The 14,996-nt window shown below is 37.1% G+C and overlaps 1 protein-coding gene across 2 annotated transcripts in view; it reads right to left on the minus strand.

Annotated features, from left to right (window-relative positions):
• Positions 1 to 14,996, minus strand: part of LOC129253424 (putative cysteine proteinase CG12163) — a 68,244-nt gene that overhangs the window by 18,339 nt on the left and 34,909 nt on the right. Inside the window, exon 2 of one of the 2 annotated variants that reach the window (XM_054891788.1) lies at positions 13,448 to 14,398. The exons of the other annotated variant lie outside the window; for it this stretch is intronic. Within the exon in view, the coding sequence (XP_054747763.1) occupies positions 13,448 to 14,398 (951 nt within the window). The remainder of the gene's footprint in view (positions 1 to 13,447; positions 14,399 to 14,996) is intronic. 2 annotated transcript variants of the gene reach the window in all.

Here is a 14,996-nt window from a genome sequence, read left to right on the forward strand (position 1 = left end):
TTTTTTATTTTTTCCATTCGTTGAAAAAAATTACAACCTTTCAACGTCTCAGAACTTTTCAGATATTCAATTTCAGACGAGATAACAATGATAAACAAACAGAATTATCGCAAATACATAACGGGTGATTTTTTAGATATTATCTTTTTAAACAGTTGGTTTAAACAGCTGACGCACGTTTCGTGTTTTGTTTAACAGTCAAACATCTTCAGTTTGGTCTATAATGTAACCATGAATCGTCTTACAAACGAACAACGCTTGCAAATCATTGAATTTTATTATAAAAATGCGTGTTCTGTTAAGAAAGTTTATCGCGCGCTTCTTCCATTTTATGGCCAGTTTAATCGACCCACTGAAGCGGCTATTCGAACAATTGTGACTAAATTTAGAACCAAATTTACATTATTGGGTATCAAACCACCAACACGCTTACGTAGAGTGCGGACTGAAGAAAATATCGCAGCTGTATCGGCCACTGTTAATGATGACCATCAATCATCGATTCGTCGCCGTTCGCAGCAATTGGGCCTCTGTTTCTCAACAACGTGGAAAATTTTGCGAAAGGATTTAGGTGTGAAGCTTTTCAAAATACAGCTGGTGCAAGAATTGAAGCCGAACGACCTTCCGCAACGCAGAATTTTTGGTGAATGGGCTCTTGGAAAGTTGGTCGAAGATGCACTTTTTTATCGAAAAATTGTGTTCAGCGACGAAGCTCATTTTTTGGTCAATGGGTACGTAAAGAAGCAGAATTGTCGATTTTGGAGTGAAGATCAGAGTGAAGCCAGAAGAATTGCAAGAGCTACCAATGTATCCAGAAAAGGTCACAGTTTGGTGCGGTTTATGGGCGTAACTGTGAATGGTGAGCGCTACTGTGAAATAATATCCAACTTTTTTCCCCCAAAATGCAAGAGCTTGACTTGCATGACATGTGGCTTCAGCAAGACGGTTCACATGCCACACAGCACGCGTAACCATGGACTTGTTGAGAGGCGAGTTCGGTGAACATTTTATTTCACGTTCGGGACCTATCAATTGGCCACCCAGATCGTGCGATATAACGCCTTTAGATTATTTTTTGTGGGGCTATGTTAAAGCTCATGTCTATTCAGACAAGCCTGCTTCAATTAACGCATTGGAAGACAACATTAAAGCATTTGAAGGGCAGTTGCCGTCAACATTTGCATGAAATAACCTTCAAACATTAAATTATATGGACTGTACTATCGATTTGAATAAAAATTTCATGCATTTTTCTGAATTTTACGTGTATTTTTTTGAAAAACTTTCCTGTAGCTCTTAAAAAATCACCCTTTAGATGCAGAGAGTTTTTCTGATAGAAATAATGGGAAAAATAAAATGAAAGGAAATGAGAATATGTTTATAATTTGCTTCATAAATTTGCCATAGCTCACAAGAAACAACTAAAAAATCATGTCAACGATACAGCATCCAGCTTCAGCTGAATTTTTCTCAAATACGTAGCAGATCCGGTAGAGAGCGAGTAGAGATTATATTGTAAAACACTTCCTAAAATAAGTTAAATTATCAAATGAAAATTGTTTATTAGTATTACACCCTTTTTGGGTATTTGGTCGAGCTCCTCTTCCTATTTGTTGTGTGCGTCTCGAAGTTGTTCCTACAGTTTTAAGCCGAATCCGAATGGCAGATGTTTTCATGGCGAAGGGCGACCGCAATTAGAAAAACTTTTTTATCATTTTGGTGTTTCATGCACGGAGATTCGAACCTAAGTACTTCCGAATGATAGTCTTCAACTTAGGTTTAAGGTGTCATTGTACAACATTTCAAAAAAATTAATAAGAATCGGCAATAAAAAAAATATCCTTCTCCTCTTCTCAATAGCTGGTTGTGTTGGTAGGCGCGAAGTGTATCTCGAAATATGTAATTACGGTGGAAGCAAAGTTGTAGGTGTAATATTCAAAAAAACACTGACCATTTCGAATCTAAATTTTTTTTAATTTTTCATTAAATTTTAGAAATTTATTATGTTTATCTTATTTATTATATATTTTTTCATAGCAAAAAGTTTAGTTTTCGTGACAACTCTTGATTTTGATTAGGCGCGAAAACCGAAAGTGCTCTGTAGCCGAACAGGTATTCATAATACATATGTAGGTATGTGCATATATATGAGTATAGGTATGTATATTAGGTTGCATCACCTTCCACATAAAAAAACTGGTACTGTTTTCCATCGAAATTATGTATAAAATTTATATGATTAAGACTGAAGGTCTGATTAAGTATACGTCGCACAACTTCGCGTAACTTAAAAAACATAAGCCCGATTATGGGTTGCATTCAATCACATGTAATAATCAGTATTTCTTAAAAAATAATCATCTTACAATCACAATTTTCTTATATTTATTAATACAATATCATCTACGGGTATCACTGCATATTAAATGTAACTTAGCAAAACTTTCGGCAAAATCAAAATTCAACGGACTGCTAATTTTTCGTAAGTCGTGTTAATTTCCGGGTAATCAGACATACATATGCAAAATGAACTCAACAGACTTTTAATTTCGCAGTTTAAAATTTATGCCAATCGGACCATTTCGGAAAAATATTAAGATTTACGTGATGTGGACCGATTGAAAGTAACTCTAAAACTCTCATTATTTATTTTTTTTTTAACATTTTTATGCAGATACATATTTTGAACTCAAACAGTTTTATCATCAGAGGTGAGTTTTTGGAAAAAATAATTTTATATATATTAATACAGTAGGTTCTGTTTTTATGCGGTAGATACGTTCCGCAAGAAACAGCATAAAAAACAGCATAAAAAAAGCTACTAGTTCTATAGTAAAACTATAGATACGTTTCAAAAGTGCTAAAACCGCATAAATCTGAAATAATGTAATAAAATCGCATAAAAAAGGGCACTAGTCCCATATTATAACTATAGATACGTTCCATAGACCGCATGAATCTGAAATAATTAAATAAAATCGCATAAACAAAATATTGTATTTTTGAAAATTATATCTTTATTTAAGAAACGTCAGAATCGAAAAATAAATTTAAGTCAGAAATAAAATCAGACAATACAATACCCACATGTTGCGCGTTCGTTTAGGATTTGGCGTAAAATCACTTTCGTCACTTGAGGAAATGTACACGTCTGATCTAGATAGTTATGCAGGCGGTTCCATACTTGTAGGGTTTGCATTTTTGATGTAATCTGTGATGAGTTTTGCTTAGCTGGTTTAGAATCTTGTTTATATGTACAATTCCCGATAGGTCGACATGCATTTTGTAATTTAAAAAAAAACCGCACTATTTCAAAACCACATAAAAAAAAGCCGCATAAAAACAGAACCTACTGTATATAAAAAACTCGATTTTTGAAGCTCTTTTTAAATCGGTCAGTTCTGAGAAAACTTAATATACTTCCGAAATACTTTGGCGGAATCTTAGAATATAATAAATTTTATAATTCCGGTAGAATAACAGCAGCCTTTTAGGGTCGGACACCCCTAATATACTATAATACTATGTACACCTACTTATGGGCATTCGGAAGGTAACAAACACAGAAACAGTCAAGTAAAGCTAAAAATGAATTAATGTAAACAGAAACTGGCACGGCAACTTAGCGTACACAACAATGTGTAAATGAGACAATGACTGGTTCAGTTATTTCTCCAAAAAATTAGCACAATGCGACAGTAACAATACTTGCACAACATAGAGTTCGCTTAGATGACTTTTTGGCCTAAAAATTATTCGAAGGTAAAAATCATGTTAGAAAAAGAACATGTTGGTTAACTTTTGATAAAAATAAACAAAATGTATCAACAAAACTTGATCGAATACAGGTCAGTACAGAGATATTAAAATAAAATTTATTCTAGATTATTACAAAATTAAACCAAGCTATAAATTTATGTATTTTTTATTTATAAGCAAAATGAAGGGATATATAACTAAATGAAAGGCTGTCTTACGACTATTTTTGACACTGTTTATTTTTTTGAGATTTAAAAAAGTCGAACAAATTTCAACACGTGAACATAAGAGAGTACAGTCCGGTTCATTTGATTAGAGACAATTTTTATAGAAGCAAATGGTTATTGACTAGTTAACTGTGTCGCTCCATTTACAAAGTGCACAAATTTGTGTCGCGAAAATCAAACGATGACGAGTATGGCCTCCAAGCGCATATTATTTATTTCATATATGTACAAGTATTTATTTTTTCATATTATTATTTTTTTGCTTTATTCCGGCATGGTCTTAAATTATTCTAAACCTCTTGAAATTTAAGAATATGATTCATTAATTTTACAACAATTACAATTTAAATACCCCACGTAACTAGTTTTTTGTCATGACGAGTATACTCGTCAAACACAGTTGACTGGTTGAAACAACCGTATTTGATCTTGATGCAGGTACTTCTTCGAAAATAAAAATGCATCAAAATAGTTTTCTAATAGGTCTATCGATAAGTTCGTGCGGTTTTACAACAGATGGCGTAACTTGATTATTATTCCATCGATCCACATTTCCAAACATTCATTGGAGAGCTACTGTCGTAAGGCACAAACGTCAGTATAAGTTTTTTATTTGAAGCGTAAACAACAATATTTTTACCACACTTGAAAATGTCGAATTTCGTGCCAAATAATGTGTTTTTGCGGGGAATTCTTCTTCATTATTTTAATATGAAGAAAAAAGCAGCCGAAAGTCATCGTATCTTGGTGGAAGTTTATGGTGAGCATGCTCTAGCTGAGCGAACGTGCCAGAAGTGGTTTGCACGCTTTAAAAGTGGTGATTTTGGCTTGGAAGACGAAGAACGCGAGGGTGCGCCGCCAAAGTTCATGGATACCGAATTGGAGGAATTGCTCGATCAAGATCCGGCTCAAACGCAAGAAGAGGTTGCAAAAACTTTGGGAGTTGATCAATCAACCATTTCCAAACGTTTAAAAGCCATGGGAATGATCCGAAAGGTAGGCCATTGGGTGCCGTATGAATTGAAGCCAAGAGACGTTGAACGCCGTTTTATGGCATGCGAACAACTGCTTCAACGGCACAAAAGAAAGGGTTTTTTGCATAGAATTGTGACTGGCGATGAAAAGTGGGTCCATTACGACAATCCAAAACGTCGGGCAACGTATGGATACCCTGGCCATGCTTCAACATCGACGTCGGCGCAGAATATTCATGGCCTGAAGGTTATGCTGTGTATCTGGTGGGACCAGCTGGGTGTTGTGTATTATGAGCTACTGAAACCGAATGAAACGATTACGGGGGATGTCTACCGACGACAATTGATGCGTTTGAGCCGAGCACTGCGAGAAAAACGGCCGCAATACGCCGATAGACACGACAAAGTTATTTTGCAACATGACAATGCTCGGCCACATGTTGCACAAGTGGTCAAAACATACTTAGAAACGCTCAAATGGGATGTCCTACCCCCCCCCCCCCCCGCCGTATAGTCCAGACCTTGCGCCATCCGATTACTATCTCTTCCGATCGATGCAACATGGCCTGGCTGACCAGCACTTCCGTAATTACGATGAAGTCAAAAAATGGATCGATTCGTGGATTGCGGCAAAACCGACCGAATTTTTCACAAAGGGAATCCGTGAATTGCCAGAAAGATGGGAAAAAGTAGTAGTAAGCGATGGACAATACTTTGAATATTAAATTTGTAACCATTTTACGTCAATAAAGTTTCAAATTTCGAAAAAAAAACCGCACGAACTTAAACATAGTCCTATTATCTAACGGTATTTCGCAGCAGTGAAACTTCAGCAGCAGAAATACTGTGCGGAATTTATTAGTTCACTTGAATAGAGGTACTAACCAAATAAGAAAAAATTATATATTAACAAATATAGGAAGTTACGCTTTTTATTTAAAGCTTAATAAATAGTTTGTGCTGCAACCTTGTTTATAAATAAATAAATAAGTTGATGAATGGATTTGTATAAATTCTCCAGATAACCTAATGAAATTTCAGACCAGACCGTTTTAATGACTCGAATTAAAGAATTTTTGTTCAAATTGTTGCCCAAGTCAGTACAATCTTCACTTGAATTATCAGAAAACCTTGGATCCCTAGATCACATACGATTACTTTAGTAACCATTTTATTCCATAAAAATTATTGCCTCTACAGGGTCCGGCACTCGAAGTGTAACCAATTAAAAAGGCCCCACCTTTAGTATGGAAAATCACTTTTATTCAATTCAAAGTAAAAAAGGTGTGAAAATAATACAAAATTAAGAATCAATTTACTTTTGCTCGATATGACCACCTTTTACCTTGACTATGGCCTTGGGACGGTCCCGAAACGAATCCCAACTACCCGAATGTGACTTGCAGGTATTTTGGCCCACTGGGGACAATATCTTTTTTCAGCACCCCGAGGCTGGTGAATCTTTTAGTTCGGAACTTGCTCTCCAAAATGGCCTAAAGAAAATAATCCATCGGATACGCGTGTAGTGAATTTCAGAGCCATTATGTGGGCGTTATGAAGTCCGTAACGGTGTTTTTGAGCCATTCTTGGTTCACTCGAGCTTTGTGAAACGGTGCCGAGTCCTGTTGAAACGTCCATGGTCTCCCACCAAAATTTTTGTCTGCCCACGGCTTCAAAGCAACCTCCAGAATAATTTCCCGATAATATTTCGCATTTACCTTGACGCCAGGCTCGATGAAAGCGATTGGAGAGCGCCCATCGATTGGACAGCGGCCCAAAACCATTACCTGTGGCGGGTGCTGATTCCTGGTGGCCAATCGATGACTCAAATTCTCGCATGAACGGTCGGTCAAATAAACTCTATCATTTTGGGAATTGCTCAATTAGAAAAATTTTCGGAAATTGACTGCTTTCGGCCAAGCGAAGCAACTCCTTCGTTCTCTCAAGTCTGACTTCTTGCTGCTTTGGTGGCAGAGCATGCGCCTTTTGGATCTTGTAAGGCTTGACTTCGAGATCATTTTTCAGTATGCGGCGGAGCTATGGTCAGATATTTTCAGTTCATTCGATTAGCACTTCTCGGGAATTTCGCTCAAGTCGCTTCTTCACTTTTTGAATCATTTCACGTGTCATTGCAGTCTTTTGATGACCACCTCCATCGCGAAATGATGCTATCATTGTAACGTGTAACGAGTAATGGTGCGATAAACAAAAACTTTATTTACTTTAAGCTGCTCGAGCTCACAAACAATCACTGGTTGTGATTTTCAAGCCAAATATAATGCAATCACACTATTACGTTTGAAATTCATTACTGATTTTCTTTTTCGCGTTTACTCTCGGCCAAATGCTTCCGTGCGCGTGTAAACAATTCTCTGGACTGTTATTTAGTCAAATAATGAGCGCTCTGAAGTTGGTTACACTTCGAGTGCCGTACCCTGTAATCAAGTAAACCGAATACTCTTAAATAATGCCCTCGGGTTCATATTCACAGAACTTTTACATTGTCTGTGATTTCGAAATGCTGTATAAATATGTAAAATATGGTATACAGAATTTTAAACTTAGACTGTCTGATGGGAGTTACCGCCAAAGGGAAGTTGCTGGAAAACTAAAACAATATTATGGAAAAATATTTACAAACCAGCGACTAACAGTTAGGAAAAAAGTTAGTACAATCTTTAACCTGTAATAGGGACGCCACATGCCCAACTACTCATTCTTCAAACATAACTAATTACAATATAGGTGATATCTGGGCCCCCTTGGGCATATTAAATAACGGCATTGGCGCTGCTATACAATAAGTACGAATGCGTCAGACGCCGGTGATCGCCAGCTGTTTAGTGTTAAATTTGCCCATTCGTATACAGAAGCTCTCGTTTTGACAAATAAATCAGCCATAAGTCTTTGTTCACATAACTTTTGTTTTTGTTTTAGCCGAAAAATATTCTGTGCCATAGCGAACGAATTCTTCTGAAGTTTCGCATAACTTATTAAATGAAGTGTATGACTTAAAATGTTTATCGCTAGTACGTGGTTTTTAAGTGGCTTACAAATTGGATTGAGTCAAGATCGCCGACAAAATGAATGTTTGAAAATGATTCACACCGGGTCGCCCTTCAACGAAATTATTCATGCAATGATGATTTTTTCATGGAAATATTCATGGAAATGTGCACCTTCATGGGCTTCGAAGGTCAAACTATTAGTCAACATTACTAGGTGGATTCTACCCAAGTACAGCGTAACAATGTGAGAACATCCGCTTTTTTCGCCAGATCTTCAGCCTTGCGATTTTGACGAAGCTGAGAGAAAAATTGCTCCACTGTTTCGAATAATGGAAGATTCGTAGAGGATGTTTTAAGGAAAGAGGAGAGATCCCTATACCCTATGATCAGAAAGTACCAGGAAAGTTTAAATAAAACAAAACAGAGTTAAATTTCAGGCAAATTTATTTTATCTCCTTCAAAATATGACCCGTCTGAAGCAACACACATGTGCCAACGTTTAACCCAGCCCTCCATGCAGCCCTGGTAGGCCGTCGAAGGGATGGCCTTCAGCTCCTTCATTGCATTCTCTTTGATTTCCTCTATCGACTAAAATCTCCTTCCACGAAGTGGTAACTTCAACTTGGGAAAGAAAAAGAAGTCGCACGGGGCTATATCAGGTGAATACGGTGCTTGCACGATGGTATTTACTTGGTGTTTGGTCAAATAAACCAGCACAATTCATACAATCATACAAAATCCAAGAATTGTCTGCCCACATTTCCTGCCGTTTTCGACGTACAGCATCTCTCAATCGCTTCAAAACGGATAAATAATATTCTTTATTTACTGTCTGGCCCGCCAACAAAAGAAAAAAATGTGCGTGGTACTTTTGGTTCATAGGGTATTGTAGGTATTGATAAGTAAATATGCGTTAACTCAAAATATACATTTTCTCAGTATTATTTAATGAAATGAAATGACTCCCCCGACTTCGATCTTAAAGCCTTTTGTACCCTCAGCCTAACCATCGGAGGTTTCGGCCGTACCAGGCCGAAATGTCTACTCCTTTTTCTCGCTATGGCATGCATTCGAGAGGAAGATGTGCTGAAACTTCCGCGGATTGTACATATGTATATCCACTACAACATTCCTAAGAAATTATGAAGGTGCCAATTTTATAGACAGATAGGTACGTGACCACTTAACAGGCGCTAGCTAACCTAGGCCCATTGAAAAATATTGAAATCACCACCAATTTCCAAGCAACAAAAGGTTATCGTCAATTGAAAAAGTTGCCGATAACACTACTATAACTACTATATAACAACGTGTATAAATTTTTGAAACTTATTATAAAAATAGTCGATCTTTAAGAGCAACATAACGCGAAATTCGTGATTTTTTTGATGGAAATAATCAACAAATCGAGAAAGGTTGGTAAAATTTTTTTAAGAAACTGGCTCTATCAAGGATAGAAAAAGCCAGACCAAAAACTGGACGTTCTATTGAGAATATTGCTTTTAAATAAAAAAAGGCGAAACTGAAAGAATCTAAATTGTTACATGTTTCATTTTAAAACAACATCTCATATCAACGGACAATAAAATGAACAGCTTTACGCTTCAACAACGTTGGGAATTATTGCAAACTTATTTCCAAAGTCAAAGAGTAGCCTAAATAGTGCGTTTATTAAAAAAAGTCAAATGATCTTTTCTGACGAAGCGCATTTTCAGCTGATCAACTATTTTAATAAGCAAACCCGTTACATCTGGGGATTGGACGCACGTGAACGTCGAGAAGCCAATGCATTTTCAGTAGACAGTATGATGCGAATGTTAGAGCGGTGACATCATTGGACCATTTTTCTTTGAAAACTCTGCTAGAAACGCAATTTTTGTCCACGGTAAGCGCTACAGAGGCATGATAATAAACGAGTTTTTGTGGCCGGAAATTTAAATTGGACGATCTTCGGTTACAACAATCGATCTTTTTGCGGGCAATCGTTTAATCAGCCGTTTCTGTGATGTCAATCAGCTGCCTCGGAGCTAGTTAAGGAATGATTTCATTCACAAATAATAAATAAAAATAGTTAAGCAAATTCTAAGTATACCCATGCAGGGCTGAACAAATCCAAACATATTTTAAGAAAACCAAAAGATATGTATTTTAAGAATAACAAGAGATACACATGTTTTTCCTCAACAGCAAACAAAGAAACGAGTATACAACCCGTGTACCTAAAACAGTAAGATGTAGTATAAGATGTAAGTATAAATATGACTGTCAGATATGTTGGCAGTCAGTCCAGTATTAACATTGCGTTAAGAACCTAAAATTAAATTCAAGAAATAAATTTTTATATTTTTTCAAAGTCAAGCAAGTCCTTAACTATCTTCCAAGTTTTAAACTAGCTTCGATTAGACGACGTTAGACTTTTTTGTAGATGTTAAGCCTCCGGGTGGTGTGAACATAACATGTGTGAACTTCATAAAACCATGACTACATAGGTAGGTGGTTCGCAAGGCAATACAACACGTCTTACATCGCAAAGCTTTTAACGGCTAAATAAATGATAACAGGAATTGAAACCAAAACTAATATTTAACACTGTGTAAATTCACAATACGATTTGAAAAGTACCTTGCGAACACCCTTAATACTATATAATTTTAGGTGTTAAAGTTTACGAAATACAATGATATGACAGCCTTGTGAATACCCAAATACTTATAAACGATTGCAACTCAGAGTGTTATGTGCTGCTCCCCTAATTTCCGCTTACTTCAATTTTGCTTCTGTGCTGTGTAATGCAAAAATTTCGTGAGCAGGTACAAATTTAGTGATTTATAACAACAAAATTAAACAACTACTATGGTAATTTCTTAAGACCTTGCTTTATGAGTTATAACTTTACGAGACTATGTGAGTAACCTAATAGTATATGATAGAGTACTGTCACCCTCAGGCACTGATTATTTTTCTACAAAATGGTCTATACCTCGCCTCCGGAAACATCTTTTTCGTATTCATTTAGTGCATTTGAGATCATTTATTGGCTGCTTTAGAACTGATTTTCTAAAAAATAAAACTAATAATTTCAGCCGATCAAAACAAGAATTATCCGGAAAAAAAATTCATCAAACACAATTTCCCCCCAAGAAACCAAGTGCATTAGCACTTTAACTATAAACAAAATCGTAAAAAGTTTATATCGTCTTTAATGCTTGCACGTTTGTGCGAATTTAGAACCAGCAGAAGTGCATATTTTAACATAATAACAAACAACAGTCAAATAAACTAGTATGTGTGCACAATTATGTGTATTTTGCAAAGTACGACAGGATATGTACTCGTAACGTCGGCTTTTTCACGATAGAAACAAAGCCTATAACGACATGGCATTAAAATTAAATTGCAAGTGCAAAACTATGGAGGGGTGTATTGTGGATGCGGGTATGCCCACTCACAGTAGTTTGAAAAATAGTGTAGTCTGGCAAATAATTAGGAACAAATATATATTTAAAAAAAATTATGAATAATGTTAACAAAAAGACTTCATTCCAAGAAGGTATGTGAAGCTTCGTTTCAATCTGTCAATTCATTCTTTGTTTACAAGCCATTTAGTATCGACGTGTCACAGTATTTTCTCCACTAGCAAAATCAAGTATGGTGCAGAGATAAAATTTTTATTTTTCGTAGTTTTAAAAGCAAAGGAAATTTATGAACGAATACTAAAAGCGTATAAGGACTTTTCGCTTTCATTTAGTACAGTAGAAAAATTGGATGCTGACGTCCAAAAATGCTACAACACCAGAAATCGTGGAGAAATACGGGGCATCGCATTGGAAAATCGTCGAGTGACTGAATGAGATTTAGTAGAAGCATTAGGCATTATGTGTACAATGGGTGCCGCATTCGCTAACAATGGAACAAAACCACATTCGAAAGTGGATTTTGTGCCTCGATTAATGACTATGGATGAGACTTGTGTCTATCACCATGATCATAAATCAAAATAAAAGGTTAAATAGCGATGTGAACCCACATCTTCGGCTCCGAAAGGAGAAGAAATCTATCCAGAAATCTGCCAAGAAGGTGTTAGCATCAGTTTTTTGGGATATGAAAAGAAGTTTGTTTGTGGATTACTTGCAAACTGGTAAAACAATAAATCTGAATATTATTGTAACCTTTTAGACCGGCCGAATGAAAAAAAGACTATTTTGCACCTCTTCCAGATTCTCACTTCAGGAATGGAATTCGTAAATTGGAATCTCGTGGGAACAAGTGTATTGATGTTCAGGGAGACTATACTGAATAATAAAGTGGACAACTTAGTATGTAGGTGGTTCATAAGGTATCGTGCAAACCATATTATGAATTTTCGCTCAGTTAAAAAAATAGTTGGCTGTGGGTTCAATTTCCTCTAAACAATTTTTTAACCGTTAAAAAACTTTACGACGTAAGACAATACAACACTTAGGACATCTTGTGAACCACCAAATAATTTTATGCATTTTTTAATAATACAATTCCAAATTTTGTTCTAATAGTGATAACCGTTTCCAGTAAATCAATGAATGTTATAGAGGATCCGCCATCTCCAGAGGTTATTGAATAATTTTGACTTGTTTCATTGCATTTTTAAACACAGTAGCGTGTGTACCACGGCAATAAAGGCCTAAACGATGCATTTTCAGCAGTCTACCATAAGCGTTAGAACACAAAATGCGAATAGTCGTTAAATGCCAGGGATTGTAGGGGATCGGGGCGGCTTAAACCACGTATGCGTCACAGTAATTAAAACTGCGGGGAAAATCGAAGGATAGGGTGGTGATTGTGAAGCGCGCGACATCGCTTTGTTGGTTGATTTTGTGGCAAACGACATTGCATTTGCAGAGTACTGAGGGGAAGGGGAAAAAGAACAAATGTGCGATGATTTCATTAAATGAAGCAAAGGTTTGGGTTTACACTTTCGTAAAACAGGCACATATATACAGATGAAAACATAAATGTACCGGAAGGGCATAAACATTAAAAACCAGTGGAAAGCAATGTTATGCTGTAAATAGCATACAAACAAAAACAAAAACAGTAATAAAATGCCGACTTATAACCACACAATATTAACAGCAATTTTGTGAAGGAAGGCTGATAATTTTATAATTGAAAATATAATATAAAATTTGGCGGCGTTGCCAAAAATTGATAATACAGCAGTCACACAAGTAATACCCACATACTACACACATAAATATACAAATGCGCCCACTTCTTGTATGCCAGTATGCCAGTAACGACCAAAGGACAAGGAGGACAAAGTTAACGTGCATACAATAAATAGAGGCAGGTGAATATGTGTGAGTGCACTGACTAGTAAAATTTTAATTAATGCAATTTCAATGCTGTTTCAGCCCCGTTGACACCGCTGTCACTGCGTGATTTTTCGTGTGCGACAGCGGGCAAGTGGTGCATTGATTTTTGTGGGCGCGTAATTTACCTGATCTGGCGCCGACGTATCAGCTGTTGCCACCTCTCCATCTCCCTCCTCCGGCGTCTGTTCCGTCGCCAGCTGCTGCTGCTGTTGTTGCTCTTGCTGTTGCTGCACATAATTATTCGCAGCACTCTCACCAGCAGCATCATTATCATTATTGCCGCTCACTGTCTGCTCCACTGCTTCCTGTCTTTCACGTTGTGTATGCTCAAAGCTAACTGCACCCACCGATAGAAAATCATCCAACCACTTCAACTCGTCTTGTGTGAGTACTGGCAATGGTGACGTGGACTCTGCATCTTCATCATTCACACCAACCGCCGCTGGCGCTGACGTCGCATCCTCATTTCGATCCGTCGCTTCATCATTAAATTGCTCTGTCGTTGTTGTCGCTGCAGTGGTTCTTGCGGTTGTCGTTGTGGTCGTTGTTGAAGTAGAAGTGGGCCTCGTCGGTGTATCACGCCGTTTCTGCCCATTCGTAGAGAATGGCATCGGTAGAATTTGTGATTCTAATTTGGACATTTCATCATCGGTTAGCTCATTTCGTGTACCGCCATTGAAGAGCGCATTTGTAGTGTACTTATCGTTTAAAGCTTTGCTGCGCATCGCCGGATCGGTTAGATTGTCTTCCTCGCTCGTGCAATTGGAAGTACGCAACTCGCGCACCTTATCACCCCATTCGGTACGCAACCAAGGCTTTTCAATAATCACCAGGCGACATATCACATCGGCATCTTTTGCCTTCGTATCAATGGCATTTAAAAGTATCTCATAGCGCACGCCATCGACTATTTCGCGAAACGCATCAATTATGTTGACGAAGTTAATCGAGAGTGGCAGGAACGTCATGGCGATATTTTGCACACCAATCAAGTTGGGCGAGAGGTACTCCCGCTCCCCGGGATTTAGTACATGTACAAACTTCACGGGCTCCTCCGATACTGGTTGCGGTTGTATCTATTCCCAGTATCCAAGTCAAGTGTTGATTTGTGTTTTCATCGATTGTGTTTCGTTCGTTGATTGATTCCAATTAGGATATGAGCAACACATCAAATCGACATACATACATATAGACAAGAGAAATAAACGTGGGATTTTGGTATAAGCACGACTTGTAGATAAACAAAGTACATCATTGCAAGCGCTATGTGTGTATGTGTGTGCGTATGCATTCCAGTACAGAAACATATGTTTGTATGCGTGAGTGGTTGTGAAAAATATGTGTATTGACTGTAACTCAAGCTTTGTACCAATCGTCCCACCAGAACCAGGTTAAGATAATACCAGCACTTTAATAAATGTATTAGTTATGAATGATCAAGCATGATTTTTTTGATTTTGTATGGATTTAAATAAAATGATGTTTATACATTCGAAGAGAGGCAATTAAATAACGAGAATGGCGCTCGAAAAAAATCAAGTTAGATTTCATAAATACTACTTTTATCAACAAGTTCCCGGAACAACCGCCTAGTGACGCTTTAAGTCAACTGGTTTGAGTTCTGTTCTTGATTTGTTATATTGCCACATCTGTGATTAACATTCCTACCAATAA

This window comes from Anastrepha obliqua, chromosome 1 (genome assembly GCF_027943255.1).
Source record: "Anastrepha obliqua isolate idAnaObli1 chromosome 1, idAnaObli1_1.0, whole genome shotgun sequence".
Classification (NCBI taxonomy): domain Eukaryota; kingdom Metazoa; phylum Arthropoda; class Insecta; order Diptera; family Tephritidae; genus Anastrepha; species Anastrepha obliqua.